At 42.3% G+C, this 24,961-nt stretch overlaps 1 protein-coding gene across 2 annotated transcripts; it reads left to right on the forward strand.

Annotated features, from left to right (window-relative positions):
* Window positions 1-2: 2 nt before the first annotated feature.
* On the forward strand, window positions 3-23,755 carry ddx39b (DEAD (Asp-Glu-Ala-Asp) box polypeptide 39B). Of its 2 annotated transcripts, none has more exons than XM_070984009.1 (11): window positions 3-71; window positions 8,125-8,357; window positions 8,520-8,647; window positions 10,148-10,240; window positions 10,327-10,510; window positions 13,475-13,593; window positions 15,617-15,748; window positions 16,686-16,795; window positions 17,728-17,872; window positions 21,972-22,119; window positions 22,204-23,755. In XM_070984009.1, the coding sequence occupies exons 2-11, from the start codon at window positions 8,135-8,137 to the stop codon at window positions 22,218-22,220; spliced, it is 1,299 nt and encodes a 432-aa protein (XP_070840110.1). In that variant the 5' UTR covers window positions 3-71; window positions 8,125-8,134; the 3' UTR covers window positions 22,221-23,755. The 2 variants fall into 2 exon arrangements, with proteins under 2 accessions (XP_070840110.1, XP_070840112.1); XM_070984011.1 differs by lacking the exon at window positions 3-71 and adding an exon at window positions 2,172-2,221.
* The last annotated feature ends 1,206 nt before the right edge of the window (window positions 23,756-24,961 follow it).

Below are 24,961 nucleotides of genomic sequence, written 5' to 3' on the forward strand. Positions count from 1 at the left end.
CCGTCGCATGCCGAAGCGTCATTTGGGTACTGTGGAAGAGGACCATTAGCGCTTTACTAATGGACTAATAGGTGAGTTTTATAAAGATTTCAATACAACATTAGCTCCTTTTTTGGTAGCAATGTTTGAGGAAGCTCTAGAAAAAGAGGAGCTGCCCCCAACCTTGAAACAAGGTCTTATCAAATTAATTCCGAAACCACAAAAAGATAAACTTAATATTGAGAACTGGAGACCAATCAGTATGCTAAACAACGATGCCAAAATTTTCTCTTTGATATTCGCCAAAAGATTAAAGTAGGAATTAAATGAAATTATCGATGAGGAACAGTCTGGTTTTATGCCTGGAAGAAACATAACCAATAACATACGACTAATTCTGGATATGATTGATTATAATGATTATATAATGGATTATAGCCTTATCTTGTTTATCAACTTTTACAAAGCCTTTGACACCATTAGTCACCAGTTTATTACCAGGGTTGTTCAATTTTTGGGATTGGGAGAAGGATTTTTGAAAGTAGTTAGAACCTTATATAAAGGATGCAATGGCTCAGTGAAACGGAACAAGCCTCAGATTTGATATTAGACGGGGAATTAGACAAGGCTGTCCACTGAGTCCTCTTTTATTTTTGCTAGTTGCACAGGTTATGACAGTGCATATCAAAAAATCTCTGTTTCTAGGAGTAAGAGCTCTAGACAGAGAATTCAAACTATCATAACTGACTGATGATACAGCAATATTTCCAAAAAAAAAAAAACAAATATGAGGTGAATACAGCAATTAGCTGCATTGGAGAATTCTCAGCTGTATCGGGCCTGAGAATGAACTTCAATAAATCTGTGCCGTTTCCAATTAAAATATGTGATCTAGTACAACTTGACAACATTCCTGTGAAAAACTCAGTTACTTATCTCAGTGTTGTGATTGATAAAACTACAAACATCCACTGCGATCTGAACTATAATCCAGTAATTCAACAGGTAAGCCAAAAGTTTAATATGTGGCTGATGAGGGACCTCTCACTGAATGGGAGAGTGCTTCTCTCTAAGGCTGAAGGTATATCAAGGTCTGTTTATGTATCCTTCTCATTAGCAATGCCTCCTGCATCAAACTATCTAACTTCCACAAACAAGCCCTACTCGCGTGGAAACTGATTTGCAAGCATAACTTTTCACCAACCAACCTTTACATCTGGAACAATGAGAATATTCTGTATAAAAATAAGTCACCGTTTTCAAAAATGGTTTGACCATGGTATCCTTCTAGTAAGTCAACTCTTTAATACAGAAGGACAACTGCTGCGTTACGATGAATTTCTATTTGTACCAAGGGGCATACTGCACCTCCTCAGAGGCTCAGGAGTCTTTCATTGATGGATTAGATATCAGGAAGAAACGTTGCTCCAACAAATATATTAGAAACTGCTTTCAAATTACAACTCTGCCACCTGGACAATTTTTTTGGAACTCTTAATATGGTGACATCAACTGGAGCAAAGCGTGGCTGGTTGGTGAAAAGTTTTGTATTGGGAACAAAGTAAAGGAAGTATCTTTCAAGATAATGCACAACATCTATCCAGCAAAAAAGATTCTGGAAAGATTTAAAATTGATATGGACTATCTCTGTTTTCTGTGGAAGGGAAATGAAACAATACAGCACCTGTTCTATAAATGTTTGTACTCTAAAATATTCTGGATGGACTGATACTGCTCATGGCCAAATTCCATATCCACAAAAAAAGGGCAGAATCCAAACCCAGTCTCGAACAATTCACCCAAGAAATCCACCAATGTGCAACATCAATAAAAGACAGTAAAAATAAAAAAACCATGAAAACAAAATGTATCTTTGAGAGGCTTAATATAGCCCCACCCTAAGAACAATTGTAATGGACACTATTTATGTACATTTCTGGCAGTGTCTTTTTCTCTTGTCTGTTTGTTTGTGTCTTATTTATTTATTTTTTTTTGTTGGTGTTTTTTTTTTTTTCTTCTTCCAATACGTCCTAACCCTTGGTGCCCCCTGGTTGTTTTGCTGTGTATGTTTAGTACATCTGCTGTACAGTCCGTTTTATGTTTGTGAAGACACTAGTGTGTCAGTGAATTAAATTGTATACTGTTAACTAATTAACTAATTAAAAGTTCATTAAGAAAAAAAAAAAAATAGTGCTTTACTTTGACCAGACGTTGTGGTCTGTTTATACCTCGCATAGTTACGGTATGTTGATTGTCAAAAGTTATTTTAAACCTACAGTGTTAGCAGTTTATTTATTAAATGTATAAAGTTGTTTGAACTGAAAATTTGAACGGTGAACTGATTTAGAATGCGAGCTGATGGCTAACTAAAGCAAGCTATTAAAGAAACCTGAGTTTGGTAACAGGTTATCGTTATTACAGAATTTGCACTGTCCATTAACCTTCTATTTACGTAAACTAGCCAAATATATTACCCCGAGGTTCTCTGTCAGTTAGTTACTGGTTGGAAGTGCCCGAGAGATACCGAATTCCCTTTCATAGCAAAGTAAATATGGTTGAATATCTATGACTAAATACTTTTAAAAAAGTCATTCTTTATCAAGATGTCAAAATGGTTTAATACTTTTTTAATATTAATTCTCTCTTTGGTATAGAACCACCAAACCAAATCGTGTGTGTTTTGATGGCTGACGTTACATTGACCTTCGACCTCGGCGATAAGACTTTTGGGCCATTCTTACAAAATAAAATGATTGAATTTTACACTTGCTGCACATATTAAATCTCTTTCAAATCCATGCTATCCATAATATTGAAACCTGACAACTGTGATGGATTTCACAGTATAGAACACTTAATGGTCAAAATAAATCTGCCTGTGACACAACCACTTCTGTCCTGTCTCAGACAGAGTGTCTTGCATAATCTTGGGGGCTGTGGAATCCTCAACAAATAAAATACTAGTTTGGTGCAGCTATTGATGTCTGATATACTAATAGGTTGAAATTTTTTACACAACATTTTATATGGTAAACAAGTTCTCCATGAGCATGTACATCTCATATTGAAGCATGAGACCAACAGCCCCCACCATGTGGCATTAGTAAACACCACAACACTACTTATTGACTGCTACATCTGTTTAGTTTAATATTCTGTGGCAACCAAATTCAGCAAAGCTGTACAGATGCACAATATAATCAGAGGAGGTTTGTAAAGTTTTCATTTGAATATGGGATATTCTCATAGCATTAGTACGGTGGTCGACAAGGGCAAATGCACCACAAATGGCAAAACGCTGCCAACACAGGAATGATCCATCCATCCATCCATTTTCTCCCGCTTATCCGGGGCCGGGTCGCGGGGGGAGCAGTCTGAGCAGGGACGCCCAGACTTCCCTCTCCCTAGACACTTCCCCCAGCTCTTCCGGGGGGATCCCGAGGCGTTCCCAGGCCAGCTGAGTGACATAGTCACCCCAGCATGTCCTGGGTCTTCCCCGGGGTCTCCTCCCGGTGGGACATGCCTGGAACATCTCTCTAGGGAGGCGTCCAGGGGGCATCCGATAAAGATGCCCAAGCCACCTCAGTTGACTCCTCTCGATGTGGAGGAGCAGGTGACAGAGCTCCTCACCCTATCTCGAAGGGAGCGTCCCGCTACCCTGCGGAGGAAACTCATTTCAGCTGCTTGTATCCGGGACCTCGTTCTTTCGGTCATGACCCAAAGTTCATGACCATAGATGAGGATAGGAATGTAGATTGACCGGTAAATCGAGAGCTTTGCCTTTCGGCTCAGCTCCTTCTTCACCATGACAGACCGGTACAGCGACCGCATTACTGCAGCCGCTGCACCAATCCATCTGTCAATCTCACGCTCCATCCTTCCCTCACTCGTGAACAGGATCCCAAGATACTTAAACTCCTCCACTTGAGGCAGGAAGTCTCCCCCAACCTGAAGGGAGCAAGCCACCTTTTTCCGGTCGAGAACCATGGCCCCGGACTTGGAGGTGCTGACTCTCATCCCAGCTGCTTCACACTCGGCTGCGAACCGCCCCAGTGCATGCTGAAGGTCCTGGCTCGAGGGAGCCAACAAGACAACATCATCTGCAAAAAGCAGAGACGAAATCTGGTGGTTCCCGAACCGAACCCCCTCCGGCCCCTGGCTGCACCTAGAAATTCTGTCCATAAAAATGATGAACAGAACCGGTGACAAAGGGCAGCCCTGCCGGAGTCCAACATGCACCGGGAACAGGTCTGACTTACTGCCGACAATGCGGACCAAGCTCCTGCTCCAGTTGTACAGGGACTGTACAGCCCTCAATAGAGGGCCTCCAACCCCATACTCCCGGAGCACCTCCCACAGGATGATGCGAGGGACAGGGTCGAATGCCTTCTCCAAGTCCACAAAACACATATGGACTGTTTGGGCAAACTCCCATGAACCCTCAAGCACCCTGTGGAGGGTATAGAGCTGGTCCAGTGTTCTACGGCCAGGACGAAAACCGCATTGTTCCTCCTGAATCCGAGGCTCAACTATCGGCCGGATTCTCCTCTCCAGTACCCTGGAATAGACTTTCCCAGGGAGGCTGAGGAGTGTGATCCCCCGATAGTTGGAACACACCCTCCAGTCCCCCTTTTTAAAAAGAGGGGCCACCACCCCAGTCTGCCAGTCCAGAGGCACTGTCCCCATCTGCCACGCGATGTTGCAGAGGCGTGTCAACCTAGACAAGCCTTCAACATCCAGAGACTTGAGGTACTCAGGGCGGATCTCATCCACCCCCAGTGCTTTGCCACCGAGGAGCTTGGGAACTACCTCAGTGACTTCAGCCCCGCTGATGGATGAATCGACCTCCAAGTCTCCAGTCTCTGCTTCCTCTACTGAAGACATGACAGTGGGATTGAGGAGATCCTCGAAGTATTCCTTCCACCGCCCGACAATATCCCCAGTCGAGGTCAACAGCGCCCCATCTCCACTGTAAACAGTGTTGACAGAAAGCTGCTTCCCCTTCTTGAGGCGCCGAATTGTTTGCCAGAATTTCCTCGAGGCCGACCGGTAGTCCTCCTCCATGGCCTCCCCGAACTCCTCCCAGACCCGAGTTTTTGCTTCTACAACCGCCCGAGCTGCTGCGCGCTTGGCCTGCCGGTACCCATCAGCTGCCTCAGGAGTCCTATGAGCCAGCCAGGCCCGATAGGACTCCTTCTTCAGCTTGACGGCATCCCTTACTTCAGGTTCAGGGGTTGCCGCCACGACAGGCACCGCCGACTTTACGGCCACAGCTACGGAGGGCTGCATCAACAATGGAAGTGGAGAACATGGTCCATTCAGACTCAATGACTCCAACCTCCCTCGGAATCTGGTTGAAGCTCCCCCGGAGGTGGGAGTTGAAAACCTCCCTGACAGTGGGTTCCGCCAGACGTTCCCAACAGACCCTCACGGTACGTTTGGGTCTGCCAAGTCTATCCCGCTTCCTCCCCTGCCAGCGAATCCAACTCACCACCAGGTGGTGATCAGTTGACAGCTCAGCCCCTCTCTTTACCCGAGTGTCCAAGACATACTGCCGAAGGTCAGATGATACAACTACAAAGTCGATCATTGACCTCCAGCCTAGGGTGTCCTGGTGCCACGTGCACTGATGGACACCCTTATGCTTGAACATGGTGTTCGTTATGGACAAACTGTGACTAGCACAGAAATCCAATAACAGAACACCACTCGGGTTCAGATCGGGGAGGCCGTTCCTCCCAATCACACCCCTCCAGGTATCACTGTCGCTACCCACGTGAGCATTGAAGTCCCCCAGCAGAACAATGGAGTCCCCGGTTGGAGCACTTTCCAGTACCCCTCCCAGGGACTCCAAGAAGGCTGTGTACTCTGCACTGCTGTTTGGCCCATAGGCCGAAACAACAGTGAGAGACCTATCCCCGACCCGAAGGCGCAGGGAAGCGACCCTCTCGCTCAGCAGGGAGAACTCCAACACATGGTGGCTGAGCTGGGGGGCTATAAGCAAGCCCACACCAGCTCGCCGCCTCTCACCGCGGGCAACTCCAGAAGAGAGTCCAGCCTCTCTCAAAGAGTTGGGTTCCAGAGCCCAGACTGTGCGTGGAGGTGAGCCCGACTATCTCTAGCCGGGTCCCGTGGGCAAAGACCCGGCCACCAGGCGCTCGCCAGCGAGCCCCAACCCCAGGCCTGGCTCCAGGGTGGGGCCCCGGTGACACCAATCCGGGCGATGTACGCTTCCTTGGTTGTTTCTCTTTCATAAGGGGCTTTTGAACCGCTCTTAGTCTGACCCGTCACCTAGAACCTGTTTGCCTTGGGAGACCCTACTGGGGGCATTAAGCCCCGGACAACATAGCCTCTAGGATCATTCGGGTGCTCAAACTCCTCTACCACGATAAGGTGTCGGTTCAAGGAGGAGCACAGGAATGATGCAAAGCCAAAAAAAAAATACACAAACACATAAAACAAATGCAACAGAAAAAATGCTGCAATCACAGAAACAAAGCAGAAACAAAAACTTACAAACACACAAAACAAATGCGAAGAAAAATACTGCAAATATCAAAACACACACAAACCCAAAACAACTGCAAGAGAGAAACGCTGCAAATTCACTCCACAAAATGGAAGTGCGCCAGGCCACTAGGGCGACTCGACCTGAGGGATGGACCGGTCCTGTAGTACCAGACCATAGACATATAAAGAGCAGACGCAGCATCAACCACCACTGCCTATTGGCAATGACGAGCCGTGGGGCCGTCATCTTGGACCGGTCACCCACTCCACTCAGTGCCCGTTGGCAGGTGCAAAGAAGTGTCAGCGCATTTAATCCATCGTAACTATCTGAATACTAAACTGATTTTCACATGTTTTTTTTTGCTGCAAACGTCATACATGTAGCTATGATACAGGACAAATGGTTTGTCATATTTTAATATTCATATTGGATTAGCAGTAATAGAATATCCTGATGTAGCCTAGACTGTAGACAGGTGTTTTGCAAACACTGTAAACACACACATTACATACACACACACACACACTAATATATGATAGAGAAGCAGATAGTGGCAGTAAAGTCAACTATTTTAATAATTTGAAGAGACAATATATGATTAGGCTATAAATATTTACATATATAAACAAAATACTAACTAATGAACACATTACATTTCTATATAAAACATAACAATAGATAGAAGTTATATATCAGAGAAAATGAAAAAAAAAATATATATATATATATAGTATCAGTATCATTCATATATGCATATATAATAGATAAGTTATAAGTCAGATATACTTATCAGAGAAAATGAATATATAAATCATATATAGAGTATTAATATCATTCCATTCATTCACAGTCTAGGCTACATCAGAATATTCTATTACTGTTAATCCCATATGAATATTAAAATATGCCAAACCATTTTTCCTGTATCATAGCTACATGTATGCGGCCCCACGGCTCGTCAGTGCCAATAGGCAGTAGTGGTCGATGTGGCGTCTACTCTTTATATGTCTATGGTCTGGTCCTACAGGACTGGTCCATCCCTCAGGTCGAGTCCCCCTAGTGGTCTGGCGCACTTCCGTTTTGTGGAGTGAATTTGCAGCATTTCTCTCTTGCAGTTGTTTTGGGGTTGTGTGTGTTTTGATATTTGCAGCATTTTTCTTTCGCATTTGTTTTGTGTATTTGTAAGTTTTTGTTTCTGCTTCATTTCTGTGATTGCAGCATTTTTCTCTTGCAGCATTTTTCTATTGCATTTGTTTTATGTGTTTGTGTGTTTTTGGCTTTGCATCATTCCTGTGTGTGCAGCATTTTGCCGTTTGAGGCGTGTTTGCCCTTGACGACCACTGTACATTAGCCATTATGACCCATGTCAATGATCGTAAAGCATCCTCCAGATAGACATAAAAAGAGAGAGAGAGAGAGAGAGAGAGAAGGAATAAAGAAATACAGATTTTGTTAACATAATTTATTTATCCTGAACTCAGTATTTTCAAGGAACACTTGACTTTTTTTTAATTTGCGACAGTGGACAGTTTCCCTCTGATATGTAATCCTGTTTACAATGGCAATCTGGTCATAAATACCACCTTAAAAAGCCCAATGTCTCCAAGGGGTTTCACAGAACACGTGTTTTGCAGCTGTGTCAGGATGACTGAGAACGACGTGGACAACGAGCTGTTGGACTATGAGGAGGAGGAGGTGGAGGCTCCAGGGGTTGGGGATGTTGGAGGTGTCGGCAACATGTTGATAAGGAAGGAGGGAGTGAAGGGCTCCTATGTGTCCATTCACTCCTCTGGATTCAGAGACTTCCTGCTAAAGCCTGAACTGCTCAGAGCCATAGTGGACTGTGGTTTTGAGCATCCATCTGAGGGTGAGTAGGTCATGAATCACAAGAAAAGATTTTCGGACTTTAGAGTTCCAAAGTGAAAAGATTTTCGTTCCCATTCATATTATCTCTCTTTCATTTCCTAATACAGGTCGCTGTCAGTTAATGCCTTAATAGAACCATGCTGGATGTGTGTATTTATTGCAGTTCAGCATGAATGCATCCCTCAGGCGATCCTTGGTATGGATGTGCTCTGTCAAGCCAAGTCCGGGATGGGGAAGACTGCAGTGTTTGTTCTGGCCACCCTGCAGCAGCTGGAGCCCATCACTGGACAGGTGATCCTCCCTCCATGGTTCATCTTATCTAGACAATAGTTCTGCCATCAAGGGTGTAATTTCCACTGGAGATGGTAAGGGTATTTCATTCTAAAAAAATTAATTTTTGTCCTCACACACTTCTTCAGTTTGGTTTATTCTCTAAAGTCTCAGTCTGAACAGTGTCCTCAGACTATCCTGCTGTCAGATGATGAACTCAGATGAGAGAATAGAGGAGTTGATAAAAATGTTGATATGCACATTTCAGCCACCTTTGATTATTATCACATGCTCACCGCAATAAGTAGCAGTGACTGGGATACTTTACACACTTTTTTCCCCTCCTGTCAGGCTGTGTAAAGGTTGCCCTACCTTTTTGATGAAGGTTGTTCAGGCTGTATGCAGTCTGAGAGAAAGTCTACAGATAGTACCAAGGGCTGAAAAAAGTACTACTTTCTCATCCATCCATCCATTTTCTATGCCACTTATCCCTTTCGGGGTCACGGGGGGGCTGGAGCCTATCCCAGTTGCCAATGGGCGAGAGGCGGGGTACACCCTGGACCGGTCACCAGTCGATCGCAGGGCAACACGCAAGACAAACAACCATTCACGCTCACATTCACACCTAGGGGCAATTTAGAGTCACCAATTAACCTAATGAGCATGTTTTTGGTCTGTGGGAGGAAGCCGGAGTGCCGGGAGAGAATCCACGCATGCACAGGAAGAACATGCAAACTTCACACAGAAAGGCCCAACCCGGCAATTGAACCAGCGACCTCCTTGCTGTGAGGCACGTGCACTACTTGCTACGCCACCGTGCAGCCCTACTACTTTCTCCTCCTCAATATTCTCAATCTATATTTTTATATTTTTTACAGTTAATGTTCTTCTAAGAGATGGTGGAATGAACATAATTTACTATAAAGATATGGCAATAAAGGGTGGTTCTCTCCACAGTTAAGATGCAAGTACAACATTATCTATCTTAAAATATCAGGTCTCTATCAGAGATGAAACATTTTATGTGGTCAAATTTTATTCTTGACCTTGGAAAGAGCAGATTGTTTGCATTTATTATTATTAGCATTATGTTACAGACTGCCCTGATAAATTACATTAATTAAAGTTTTGAAAATGCTATTATCATTTTATAGTTTATTCATGCCATGCTTGTTAGATTGTAAAAAACTTGCCTGTATGAGGAAATGTTTTGGGTCACAGGGGCTGGTGGAGTCTGCATGATTAGATGTTTGTCTGATCTTGCCAGAAAACTTGGTTTGATGCAATATTATTAACAACAGGCCATTACTTGTGTGAGTCGATGATAGAGAAGACAAAGTGAGTAGGCTACCTAACCTATTCTATCCATTTGAATTTATGCTTGACCCTGTAATTTGTGTATATTCTGACTTGTTTTCACAGGGAGCTCAGCACTTCATTAAAATCCATGAATTTGGCATGCTGTTAACAAATTGAAAGTCATGTGAGGACTTTGATCGTAACTGTCATGTTTTACTCCAGGTGTCTGTCCTGGTTATGTGCCATACCAGGGAGCTGGCCTTTCAAATCAGCAAGGAGTATGAGAGATTTTCAAAATACATGCCCACTGTCAAGGTACAGCACTGTAACCTGATTTTTTTCCTACAGCCCACATCTTGACTATCTCACAGCGCATATGATGTGTGTATGTTTGCCTGTAGGTGGCAGTGTTCTTTGGAGGGTTGTCAATAAAAAAAGATGAAGAGGTTCTGAAGAAGGACTGCCCTCACATTGTGGTTGGAACACCAGGCAGAATCCTAGCGCTCACCCGCAACAAGACACTCAACCTGCGTCACATCAAACATTTCATCCTGGATGAGTGTGACAAGATGCTGGAGCAGCTTGGTCAGTAAATACCCCTTCATATATTTAAAAAGAAAAAGTCAATCTGAAGTACTTCACAGTGTTCTGAAAGAAAAGTGCTGTCAATCGATTAAAATATAAATGAATATGAATGTCATAGTTAACTCGCGATTAATCGCAAATTAATCGCACATTTTTATCTATTCTAAATGTCCCTTGAATTATCATTTTAACACTGTTATCAACATGGAAAAGTGGGTAGGCTTGCTTTGTGCAAATGTTTTTTAATTGAAAACAACAATGTGTAGTGTTATATTTCACACTAACATTCTCACTTTCAGCAGTCATTCACATTTGAATGAATCAAATCTCACACAATTTAACACTGTCAATAAACAGATGACAAAAAAAATAAATACTTGGTTACAAAAAAGTCCCTTCAACAACCCTTGCTAAAGGATCAAAACAGGGTGATACAAGATAAAGTTACAAAGTGCACATCATTGTAAACTAGGACTCAGGCTATAGTGCAGTTAAACCATGGCTTAAACTTTCCTTTCTTAAGTTTTCTTTGAACATAAGAGCATCCATATTCCTCTGTCGAAAGCCATCCATTGTCGTCTGGTTTTGACAAGGAGGCAGCGGAGAATTCGCATTCGACGTGTGTTGAAACTAAACTTTCCATTCAGAATCTTGTTCGCATCCAATTCAGCTTTCGTACTTGACATCCACACATACCGGACCTACTTAGCCTTTACAGCTAGCGAGCAGACAAGACCAAAGAAGTTTACAACGTTACAAGCAGTGGCCACAGCTTATAAAAACTACAAGTTCACTAGGTCACTAAGAGCGTTAATCTCGCGATAAAAAAAAATGATGCTGTTAAAATTGATTGTATGTATGTATGTATTAGAGATCGACCGATATGGATTTTTCATGGCCGATACCGATAATTAATAATCAAGTGAAACTGATAGCTGATATTTAGAACCAAAATTCGTTTGCAGCAAAAATTAAAATTTTGGGCTGTAAGTAAGTAAGTAAGGAGCTTCAGGTCATGTTCACTTGGTAACATCTTTTTTTTTTTTCGTCATATGCTTGATGTGGTTAGACAAGTAGGTCGGTGAAATGTCAACTCTGGGCTTGCATGTTATCACTGAAATTGATCATAAGGTTGTAGTATTTTTAAAACTTCATCATAGAGGGTTTTTATTGCACTTTTGACTGACTCTGTTGCCTTGCGTCTGCTGGATCACCGGAGCAGCCGTCTGCTTCTCCTTGTCTGTGGCACTGCATGTAGAGGCTTCAGTGTTGATTGGCTGTCACTGACTTACTTGTGCCATGTAGCCAATCAGTGAGGGCTGTGGGCGGGACATTGTTTTACAGCCAAGAGTGGTGACTTCAAGCGGAGAGACATCTGCATCAGAGCCAAATGAGCGCGTTTTAAGATACATTAATTCATTTTAACGGTTATCGGTGGAAAAAATGGCCGATGCCGATGATCGGAAAAATGCCGAATATCAGCCGATATTATCAGCCAAGCCGATAATTGGTCGATCCCTAGTATGTATGTACGGTATGTATATATGTATGTTTGTGTGTGTGTATATTATGACCTGCCTGTCTGCTGTGGATCTGGTGCTTAGGGCTGTTCTTGTGCCGCCATGATAACAGCCTCTGTGCTGTCCTTCAGGCTGGCCCTTTTCGCCACTGATAGAATATCTTGATGTCACCCACATCCTCTATACTCCGATGAGGCATCCCATGGAGGGGCTTGGTCTTCAACAATATTTTCTCTTCCTCTGTATCACACTATGTCTCCTGCTCTCTGAGGCACTCTCTTAACAGTTCATCCAGGGGGACCATCTTCCTGATGTATCCATGGTCACTAGCCCTTCACTGACACTAATCCTCGCCCACCCTCTTCTCATTGCTTGTCGAGTCACGGGGTGCTGGACTTTTTGGTGGAATCCTCCGATCACTCAGGTTTTGGTGTCTTGACATCTGTAACCTCGATCTCCTCCTGTGGCCGCCTTACTATTTCAACTGGGTATGTGATGATTGGTAGGGCGTACATGTTGGGTCTTATTCCTACCATTGAGCTGGCTTCTCAGCACCTTTCTTACCCTCTGGGGGTATTTGGCTATGGCTGGCCTCCTTGTCCTGTACTGTGTTGTTGAATTATGTACTTGTTTCAGCTTGACCTATACCTCATTTTCAATCAATGAAAGTGACATTGTGTGCAGTTTCCAGTTGATGCCAGTCTGTGTGTCCTTGAAGACTTCAATGTGCTTGATAAAAGGGAGGAACTCTGGTCACATATCTGATTATGGACCTTGTTTTCCCATGGTTTTGTGTCTAAGTGACTAATGTATTGAACGGGGTGCAGCAGCCACAAAACAGGCTGCAATGTAATCATAAGGTATTTGCGCATCTTCAAAGTATCCCAATAAAAGTGTTTGTTTTTGCCACTGACTGGCATATAATATGTCAGACCTCAACAGATTATCCCAGTAAAAAACAAAACAAAACAAACTCCCGGTATTTACCGTACAATGGAAACTCTGGTTTTGTGACTCTTGTCCAGCATGCAGTGACTACATTTCAGGAAATACATGTAAATGCTTTCTCACCAAAAGGGAAATGAAAAGATTATGTGCTTTGGATAGAAAGCAATTAAGAGTATTTTCCAAAATGTTGAACTATTTTTGTAATGCACAAAGTCCAAACCTGTTCATTTCTTTCTTGTTTTGGTTTGTTTAAGTTCTGTTCTGTTCTGTTCTGTTTTGTTGCATTCTGAAGGCATTAGGGAAATGTATTGTGTCCCAAACTGAACTGGAAGATGTAAGGCAGATTGTGAAGATATACATATTTCAAATTGAAATAGCGATAATAAAATAACTGAACTCACAAAATATAAAGGTAACCAAGGTTGGAGTTTTCTTTTAATTCATAATTAATTATATTCTTTTGAATACTGATGTGAGTCACCGTTTTCTTCCGTAGACATGCGCAGAGACGTCCAAGAGATTTTCCGCATGACTCCGCATGAGAAGCAGGTCATGATGTTCAGTGCCACCCTGAGTAAAGAGATCCGACCAGTCTGCAGAAAGTTCATGCAAGATGTAAATACACCTCTCCACCTTCATCTACCATGCCTCATCCCAGCCTTCATCCACCTTGTCTGTAGGGGTCGCAGTTGTTATTACTCCTCCTTGGTTCTGGAAATTGGTTACGTTAAGGACACATTTATTTGGTAAAATGTATAATGTAAGCATAACAAAAACTAAAACAATAAATAGAATAGAAATAATAAAGACCTGATTTTAACACAGGGTTGGGCCGCGAGCGTAGGGAACTAAACAGCCATCATCCAACTGATGACAAACTCAAGGCTTGTGTTGGTGTGGACACAGAGGAAGTTTGCCGAAGTCTAGAAATATATGCAAATGTAAAGAAACAAGAAGTGACACTAGTAATCTACAGCATAATGCACTAATAGTCTTGAAGAGGAAGAGTTGGAAAGTCAGTGTTTTAATTCGCTGGCCACTGTGTCTGATAAACTGCTAAACTTTAGGGAGTCCATAAGAGGAATCATACAGGCTTTGCTTGCTAGTAGATTGTAGAGCTGGTGGCAGATTCTATATGTGACAGCTGGTAGTGCATTTGGAGGAATGGAGCAGATTCTGCTGAAGTCAAAATCTGATTAAAGATAAAGGAGCAATAACAGATATTTAGAGTGGGGAAAAATATATACCACCTCACTATAATTGTTAAGATGCAGGAACTAAGCAATCCAAAGCATCAATAACATCAACTGCCTCTTTAAACTCCTCATTTTGCTTTTACAGTATGCAACGTAACTATTATGGTTCAGTCTCACCACTCACATCGTCTTCATTTCTAGCAGTATCAGACAGCTGATTTCACAGAAAAAGTTCTGATAAACTGATGTGTACTATCTGCCCAGCAACAAACAACAGACAGGCACAGCTAGATGCTAGCTGGTGAACATAGTGGAGCACTTAACAACCAAAGAGACAGATATTTCAGTTATTGGAGCCCTTTCCAGACCAAAATGGAGTGTGAATGTTTGGCTTTATCAGGACAGTCATCAGGTAGAGCAACAACAAGCACACCTCATTTGGACTTGTTTGTAGAAAATGGTAAATGGACTGCATTTACATAGTGCTTTCCTGATTGTATGACCACTCAAGCACCTTCACACACACATTCACTCACACATTCATAGAGGCTCAAGAGGCAAGGTTCCACCTGCTCATCAGGAACGATTCACGACTCACATACTGATGGCACAGCCATAAGGAGCAGTTTGTCCTTCAGTATCTCGCCCATGGATACTTCAACATGTAGACTGTAGTGCCAGGGATGAACTCACCGACCTGATAAGTGAACAGCCACTCTACATCCTGAGCCAAAGCTGTAACACTAGCAGGCACAAGCACCTTTTATATATCACTTTGGGCTTTAGTAAATTGTACTTTCCATTTCATTTACTATTTTCTGATATTGTATTGACCAATTAATCAATTCATGGGAAAAATAGACTAATCAGTAATGAAAATAATGGTTAATTACAGCTGTAATTATTATTAATTAATTAGTAATCATTGTAGCATTATGAATATTCAGACAATTTTTTGTATTATTAGTTGTATTGATGTAATTAATTGCCTCGCTTACATCTGACACTGGACAAACAAGAGGCAGATAGGCATTAGTGCACAGACTGATGATTCTGCATTAGTGCATGCTGTGAACCTGAAGTGAATCTTGAAGCAAACAAGGTCATCACAGAAATCAGGATATTCAATTATGTCTGGAATAGAGAAGCTTTGTGAGTGTTTGTGTGGTTCTTCCATTATTGTTTTGAGAGTTAACTACCGCTCACCCTCTCTCTGTCTCCTCTCGTCTACCTGTCTTCCACTGATTCCTCTGCACTTTCTCGTAATTATTCTTCATCTCATCTCAGATTTTGCTGTCTGTGACATGTGCCTACATCTACAGTGTGAAACTCCCCCCTCATACTGGCACATTCTAACCTGCTTTCCTGCTTCTGTAAATTTCACTTCTTCATTATCTTCTTTCCATACCCGCCCCTACCTTCACAACTCCTGCCTGCTCTAGCCGATGGAAATTTTTGTGGACGATGAGACCAAACTTACTCTGCATGGGCTGCAGCAGTACTACGTCAAGCTGAAGGACAACGCGAAAAACAGAAAGCTCTTTGACCTCTTGGACGCACTAGAGTTCAATCAGGTACTGTGTTCTATATCTGCCTGGTGGGACAGAAATCCCACAGAAAAGTCTTCATCATGTCTGTATTGTGTCTTTGTGCAATATTGATGTTGTTAGATCTCAGTGCCACCTTCAATGCTGTGGTCCTCAATCTCTTTCTAGAGCCTGCAGTACTGGGCAGCCATTTCAGGCACTGCTCCAAAATTGTTTGCCTCTTTCCTAGAGAGAACCTTTTCAGTTTCGCTTAGTGGATCGTCGTTGTCTGCCCTCACCCCCTCTTGTTTGGTTTGTCACACACATCAGTGGTTGCTGTATTTTAATTTTTCTCTGTACATGTTATCCCTTAGCTACATACTGAAAAAGCACAGTGTTGTACCACCATTGGGCTGATGAAACACAACTGTGCCTCCCTTCGAAACCTGGCATGCACTGAAACATCTGTTTGACTGCCTGAATGGTATCAAGCATTGAATGGCTAGTAACTTCTTGGAATGAAATGAGAGCAAGACAGACCTTTATATTTTGTGTATCAAAAATGTAGCTTATGGCCTCAGACCACACTGTGATGACGTCAAACCCTAAAAATATTCTTTACTTTCACCCAGTCTAAGCAGTTGCACTGTAGCACTCCGAACACTTGGTGGAACTTGAATGCATTATGTCCATCTAAGTGTCGTATTAGCTGCATAGCTGTCTGCCAAATGAATGTTGATGTAATGAATTATACAAATGGGTATAAATGGTGTACTTCAGTGTAAATGTCGGATCGTCTCTTTGATGAAAGCTGCCCCCCCCCCCCCACCAGGTTCTGATATCGGAAAAGAAGTTTCAGTCACGTCTATGATCCAACAAGTACTTCATTTGAAGCATATTACGGCCTTAATTCTTAAGATGGAATTACAAACTGAGTACAGAGATGCCAACCATGGCTGACTGAGTGTATTGCTGTGTTGTTCAGGTGGTGATCTTTGTGAAGTCTATCCAGCGGTGTGTAGCTCTGGCACAGCTGCTGGTGGAGCAGAACTTCCCAGCAATCGCCATCCATCGAGGGATGTCTCAGGAGGAACGGTAACTCAGCTGTGAAAATCCAATTCAAGGAAACAAACTTGGCATCAACATGTCATATGTAATGTTTAACACTGTCATTTTGTTTTACCTCATTATTCAGTGTTGATGTTGATTTTCTTTTTGGATGAGGGTGATCAGATTATTATTAGGCATTGTAATGCATGGAGTTATTATTTCACGAAATGAATGGCATTTTTGAAGGCCTAAAGGTGCTTGAAAACTTACTTATTCTGGCACGTCAGAAGTTGTGAAAATTTACTTCCGATATAGGTTTTTGGCAGGGATGTGGCAAAATGACTTGATACAGATTTTCAACAAAGTAGCCCATTGTAGCAGGTTCCACCAGAATGTTAAAAATTTGGTAGGCGCATGTATCCAAAAAAGCCTCTTGTAGCCATACCCTAAGCCCAACAGGAAGTCAGCTGTTTTAAATTCACCGTGTAATTTTTTGCACGATTATTGGTGTTTGCAGGCATACTTTAGCAAAAATTACACTGATCTTCTGACCTTGGCGTTTTGAGTTTTCCTTGAATGGCATGTCTGTGGTGTGGTGTCAAATTTCTGTGTTTCTCCATGAGACCGGAATTTGTTATAACTTCAGTGTACATGGTCAAATCTGCCCCAGGCTTCACATGTGAAGTGATTAGATTCCTGCCCTGAAGATGTCTAAATGCCAATATTCTGACATAGTAGCACCACCTACTGGCAACAGTAAATTACATGTTTTATACTTTTATACCTTCTCCAAGGAGGTTGACTAGATTCCTCACCAATCAGTAACGAATGACATCTCAGTCTTATGTCATTTCATTTGTTCATTTCATTTTCATTATGTTATTCATCTTATGCTTGTGTCGTGTCCATATTGATTGATTGATTGTTGAGTTGTAATGAAGCAGTCAGTGGAATATAATGGAATACTGTGCCTGTAGTTTGTCTCGCTACCAGCAGTTCAAGGATTTCCAGAGGAGAATACTGGTGGCCACCAACCTGTTCGGCCGAGGGATGGACATTGAGAGGGTCAACATCGCCTTTAATTATGACATGCCCGAAGACTCCGACACTTACCTACACAGGGTTAGGTTGTCACATACTCACGCACAGAGCTGAACCCCACAGTGTAACCCACTGTTCATTTATATTTAGTTTTTAATGCAGTGTATATCTGACTGTCTAATCTGGATGTGGACATGTTTGTTAAAGCAGCACAAGGTCAAATCCAAGTAATACCAAATATGGCACACCAGAGAAAAGTGTCCCCATCCCCAATAACCTCACTCTAGATTCATCTTCCATCCATCCATCCATTATCTATACCGCCTATCCCTTTCGGGGTTGCAGGGGGCTGGAGCCTATCCCAGCTACAATGGGCGAGAGGCGGGGTACACCCTGAACCGGTCGCCAGCCGATTGCAGGGTCACATGCAAAGACAAACAACCATTCACACTCACACCTACGGACAATTTAGAGTCATCAATTAACCTAATGAGCATGTTTTTGGTCTGTGGGAGGAAGCCGGAGTACCTGGAGAGAACCCACGCATGCACGGGAAGAACATGCAAACTTCACACAGAAAGGCCCCGCCTGACCCGGGGATCGAACCGGCAACCTTCTTGCTGTGAGGCACCCGCACTACCTGCTGCGCCACCGTGCAGCCCTAGATTCATCTTATTTTGCCAAATTCAATTCAATCAAGATGCCAGTATAAACATGTGTAATCCTGCACACATGGAGTCACAACTTCAAACGTCAGCTCAGTCCTTAAAGGTTAAAGATGGAGATTCTGCATTTTATCTTATGGTCAGCAAATTCTCAGTATTTTGTGACATTCCTACCCTGTCTGTGGCTCTCAGCCCCAAGCCCATTGTTCCTGCTGAAGACTTAAGTCATAAAAAACATCTCATAAAGATGAAAAAGTGTGGACTAAAATTGGATTTGAAAATTTAAATTTGAAAAAAAAAAAAAAAAACAAAAAAAAAAACCCTTGATCTTACTAGAATTACATTGAACAAAAATGTACAGTACCAGTTAAAAGTTTGGACACACCTCTTCATTCAATGGTGTTTCTCAAAAAAAAAGTGTTAAAGAAACCAGAATATCTTTTATATTTTAGATGCTTCAAAGTAACCACCTTTTGCTTTGATGACAGCTTTGTACACTCTTGGGGGCATTAAAAATTAATGTCAACATTCCTCAATGTGCTGAATGGAATCTGTACAACACTCTGTTCAGCATGCACCTTAACTTGCATTCTGTTAGCACTGGACATATAGGGCTCTATTTTGGATTCCGCTGCCGGCGCGGCGCAGGCTGCGCACCCCGCGCAGTGGTATTTTCGTGCAGCACAGGCTGGCGCACGGCGCACTTGGTATTTCGGTAAACCGAGGCGTACAGAGGTGAGCCAGTATGGGCGTTGTGGCACAGTGGGGGAAGGTGTCGGCATAATCAGCCGGCGGATTTGGATTATCGTTCCATTTTGGTCCACGCCAGCGGCGCAAAAGTGCGCTGAAAGCTCGCCACCCCAGACCTGGTCAACTCTGTGCGCCAGCGGTGCAACGCCGGGCAAGTGGATTTTTGTAAGCCAGCGGAGTCGTGCGCTCACGTCACCAATACCTCGCAGTCAGGTTTCTACAGTGTCTGGCATTTCACTGGGATCAATAATTAGCAACAGCCATGATCCAATGCAACTATCTGAGTCAGCACATACAGTCAGACCTAAATTTATATATTTTGATCAGTATCTCATCTGACCACATCGCAAGCGCGTTCGGCACTCGTAATGGTCACTCAACCTGACCGAATGTACACAGGTGAAACAAGGATGTCTGGTGATCTGTGACTCAAATTGCCTGGTGACAAAGGTGTATGCCACTTTCCCCGGGTCGGCACATGACTCGTTCATCCCTACAGTCTTTCAGGGGGACACCCCTCTGGATGGGTGGCTGCTAGGTGATAACGGCTATCCACTGAAAACGTGGTTGATGACGCCATATATCACACAATCAACAAGACGGCAGCGTGGTTTTAACGGTGTTTTCAGCAGTGCTCGGTCAGTCATCAAACTCACACTGCGATCAATGATTAGCAACAGCCACGATTCAATGCAACTATCTGAGTCAGCACATACAGTCAGACCTAAATTTTTATATTTTGATCTGTATCTCATCTGACCACATTGCAAGCGCGTTCGGCACGCGTAATGGTCACTCACCCTGACTGAATGTACACAGGTGATACAGAGATGCAAACTAATCAATTAACATCCCTGTGCCAACCAGAAACAGCATCCTACAGAGCACATATACCTCATCTATCTCAGAGCACTCGAGAGACAGAGAGACAGACACGTGGAAAAAACGTAAGTGATGATCGTTGTCCGCTATTACCCACGTCATTTCATTCTAAACACAAATGTTATCATTGTAATGCTGAACGTTATCTACAAAGATGGAGTACATCATTGCTTTGAGGAGGAGGAGGCTGAGGATTTACCATCTAAGGACCTCATATTTAGACATGAGTGACGTCAGTCTCCTCCTGGGAGAAGTTTGGGCATCGGACACTTTCCTGCGCGGGCTCAGTCATCCTCGAAACTTGCCATGCGCCTTGCCAGCGGCATTTTTAAAGGTGAGGTGAGGAGCTGGTGTGATTGGTGAAGATTTAACTCAGCTGTGTCAAACCCACTCCACGCCTTCTCCCCTCCCTCCTTCCGAGTTGCGCCGCTGGGTGGGACTGAGATGAGAAGGGGGAGTAAATACGCCGACAGCGAAGTGCACAAAAATACCAAAGTCTGCAACGCCACGCCCCATCGGCGAAGCGGACCTGATTTTGCGCCATGCTGGCAGCGGAATCAAAAATAGAGCCCATTAACTCTGGACATCTCATTTAAACACTTGACATTTGAACTTGCATTCCGTTGCATTGAACATTTTTACTTTAAATTCTGTTTGGACTGGTCATCTTCACTTTTAATCCTATTTGCACTGGATGTGGACATTTTTACATTTTTTTACTTTTAACTTATTTAGAAAAACCATTAAATCAGAAGGTGTGTCCAAAGTCTTGACTGGTACTGCAAATGCAGGAGCACATCTGGTTGGATGTAATGCCAAGTTCTTGGAAATGACATTGGAGATAGCTAATGGTAGTGAAAATCATGAACAACAGCTCTGGTGGTCATTCCTTCTATCAGCATGCCAACTGCATGCTTCCTCAAAACTTGAGTCATCTGTGGCATTGTTGTGATAACTGTAACTGTACATCTGTGTAGTAATCACACTGTCTAATCAGCATCTGGATAGGCAACACATTTCAGGTCAACAGTGGCTTACTCATGTGTCGCAATGGAGCTGTATGACACAGGGCTTTGGATACTATAATCCTACGAACAATACTTGTTCATAGGATACATTCATCGTGGGTTTGGCCCTGCACATGAAGATGTGTTAACTACAACTCAATTGCATAAAAAGTTGGGATGCTGTGTAAAATTTGAATGAAACAGAATGTGATAATTTGATAATCCTGTTTCACACATATTCAACTGTAAACACTACAAAGACAATATATTTAATCTTTAACCTCATCAGCATTGATTTTTGTAAATTTATGGTCATTCTGAATTTGATGTAGCAGCATGTTTCAAATAAGTTGGGACAGGAGCAACAAAAGACTTGGAAAGTTGTGGAATGCTCCAAAAAACACCGGTTTGGAACATTCCACAGGTAAACAGGTGTTTTTGGTAACAGGCAATAGTATCATGATTGGGTATGAAAGGAACATCCTGGAAAGTGTTCACAAGCGAGGATGGAGTGAGTTCACCTCTTTGTGAACACATGACTGTATGAGGGATATGGTTCAGGAACAGTTGGTAAAACTGTTGGTAAGCATAGTTCATTTGCAAATGATTACATTCTGTTTCGTTTTTGTTTTTTTGTTTTTTTTTTAGGTTTTACACACTGTCCCATTTTTTTTGGCAGCATGGTTGTATAAGAAAAATATATCACCAGATTTGATCTAACCAAAAAATGGTTATCCAGAAACACAGAACTGAGCCAATGAGTCTGTTCACATGCAGCAATGTAAATAAACTTAATGTGGCGTATCATTTGCCTTAATCTAGAATGAATACTAAGATCAGCTGTACTGGTAGCAACTAAGGTTTGTGTTATTGTAGGTTGCCCGGGCAGGCAGGTTTGGCACAAAGGGCCTTGCTATCACGTTTGTGTCTGACGAAAGCGACGCCCAGACACTTAATGATGTCCAGGACCGCTTCGAGGTGAACATCAGTGAGCTGCCGGATGAGATTGATATCTCCTCTTATAGTAAGCTCTTACTCATTCTTTGGGTTTATTTTAAGTTTGTTCAAAGTTCACCATCACTAACCTTCCTCGTGTGTATCCCTTCAGTTGAACCAGCACGATAGATGAACTGGATACTTCCTGGGGCTTGGAGTCACTTTGTATTTGCAGTTTCACTCTGATGTTAGATACAGACTGTCTCTATATTAACCCTGGCATGTCAGACATCAGATATTTTCCTAACCCTGTGACATTTGCTGTTTTAAAGAATGAAAGCAATGCAGTGTTGGTACAGCTCCCTCTGCAAAGAGACATCAGGACACACTTTGTTTAATAATGTTTGTTTTATTTAAGTTTCTAATGTCTTTATTTGTTCATGGATATTTAATTTTCATATTGAGTTATTTTATGGAGGATTGCTGGTTTTCTAGACGTCAGAAGTTGACTCGTTAGCAGAGGTAGTTCTAGGACTAAACCTGTTCACTGCTGTGTGAAATAATAAATCTGTTTTTTGCCTGGTTAAGTCTGTCTCATTCTCCATCCACCTGTGTATTCTACATTTTTCTTACCATCAAATAATTTCACAAAAATACCAAAACCAATCATGTGCTTGCTGAATATTTGTATACTGTACATGTGGTCAAGGCTTCAGTCTCAGGTCTAGTCCACACGTAGGTATTTTGAAAACGTAGCTTTTTCTATGCACTTTGCCCCAAACACAGTTTTAGGTCAAGAAAACAGACCTGTTTCGGAGTAAGACATTCAGAAACTGTTTGTAGAAAACTGAGTTATTGGCTTGTGACATCAGAATATGCGCTGTTATTTTCCTTTTTGCATGAGGTAACTTTGTGCAGTGGGGAATGTGGCCAAAATAATGCTGGTGCTGACCTTGTAAATGGGACTTTTTACATGCTTACATATAAAGTATTGATAAAACAGCTACTCCTCCACTATATCCAGGAACAGAGGCAACAGCATGTACTGCAGAGGTTTTGGACAAGACCTGGGATGTACCACCAGTAACTTTTTTTCAGGCTTCTGATTGGCCAACATAGCTTTAGGATTCAGGTTTTATTGCCACCTGTTGGTTTGCATGCGCTTTACAGCACTTAAACTGTGATTTAGCATTTTCTTGTGGACAGTTTTTTTTTTTTTTTTTTTTTTAAATATATTGCTTGTAAGTACAGGAGGTTTTTTTTGGAGAATGAAGGAAAAACCCTGCTTCAATGTGTGGACTGTGTATTTAATAATATGGCTTAATCTTTATTGTGGATGATTTCCCTCCACTTGTGGGGGTAAAAACCAACAACTAATATGTTGTTATGTCTTTAACATGTTTGTGAAAAAGGAAGTAGAGCAGGAATCTAACAGGATGTCATTAGAGGAAACAGAGACAACTGCTGAGCACAGCTCACTTTGCAGGACACAACCATGTCTGTATCTCATGACTTCAGGGGTGCTTTGTCAGCTATTGGCTAACCTTTCACCACCAAATGTGAGCCTTTTGCAGTTAGCGTAATATCTCCACCAGCGGGCCCTAAATACACTGGTGCCTCCTAGAGCTGTTATTTCTTATTTGAAATTCAAAATACCAGTACCATTTAAAAATAAATATTTGATCTGTAATGACGTTTGAATAAAAATATTGTTTGTGAGAGCAGCAGGCTCTACCTTGTACTTGTGTTTGTAAAATTTCTAGTGATATGGGAAAGCACCATAGAAAAATTGTGGTTGACAGTGGGACTGACTGGTATGACTGACATCCTCTGTAGTTTGGCTTTAGAGCTAAAACTCCTTCCTTGCATATAATTAAGCAAATTAAGTCAAAGCTCCGTAAAGTTTTACTCTGTAGTTTGTAATTGTGCTGTTTCTTTGCTCTGACCTGAGGGGTGTCCTACAAAGTGATGTTCAGCCTGAAAGTCAGAGTTTTCCATGTCATGAAGGTGGCTGTCTTTTGGTTAATGGTAATTGATGCTGCACATCTAACCTGGTCTGCAGGAAGTTCTGTTCAGAATTTCAGATTTAAATCAGCTTTAAAAAGCATCACCCTTTGACTAATTCTTTTCCTGACAGTCTTCTCTATGAGAGATACAGATTGTTAGCTGAGGGAATATGTTAATATATGCAAACTCCCTGTACGTTAGTAATGTCTCTCTTGCCCTATTTGCAGCAACAGTTTGTTGTTTTTGCTGTGACATTGTTTTATTGTAATCAGTCCCCTGTGCGGAAGAAGAGTCAAATGAACCAAAGATTCATGTTTATTGGAAAATGTTCAGAGCCTGATGAAGAAAACCTGTCTTAACAAAGAAAAAGGATAACCACCGTAGTGATACCCATTAACTCTGACTGGGGTTTGAGATTTAGTTGAGCCAGCTCATACACAGAAAGCCTGGCTGTGCCGAACTCGTTTCATAATATGCCCCCTGCCAAGGTACTAGAGATGCAAATTACCTTGAAGCTGTAATCTGGTATAGTGCATCAAATGATGACAGTTAGGTTTGAGATGTGTACTGTCCCTATTAGATGAACAAATAATTCTTAAAAAAATGACCTGTTAACTCATCAGTCAGCCAGGCAGGAATATAATGAGAGATCAATTCTGCACCACAGTTTAGCAGGCTACACGTGTTCAAATTCATGGTTGATTTTCATTTGTTCAAACAAAATTTTTTATGACAGCCCTTATGCCTCCCATTGGCAACAATTAAAAGCAGACGACCACATCAGGCTAAAATAAAGGATATGTGGTTTGGCACCTAGACATGCTCCAGTGACAGCCCACCAGCATTTGGATACCCATGGTACCCATGAGCCAAACTCCTAGCTATGTCAATTAGCTTTGGGGACCTTCACAAATTGTAGATCT

This window comes from Chaetodon trifascialis, chromosome 17 (genome assembly GCF_039877785.1).
Source record: "Chaetodon trifascialis isolate fChaTrf1 chromosome 17, fChaTrf1.hap1, whole genome shotgun sequence".
NCBI classification, from domain to species: Eukaryota; Metazoa; Chordata; class Actinopteri; order Chaetodontiformes; family Chaetodontidae; genus Chaetodon; species Chaetodon trifascialis.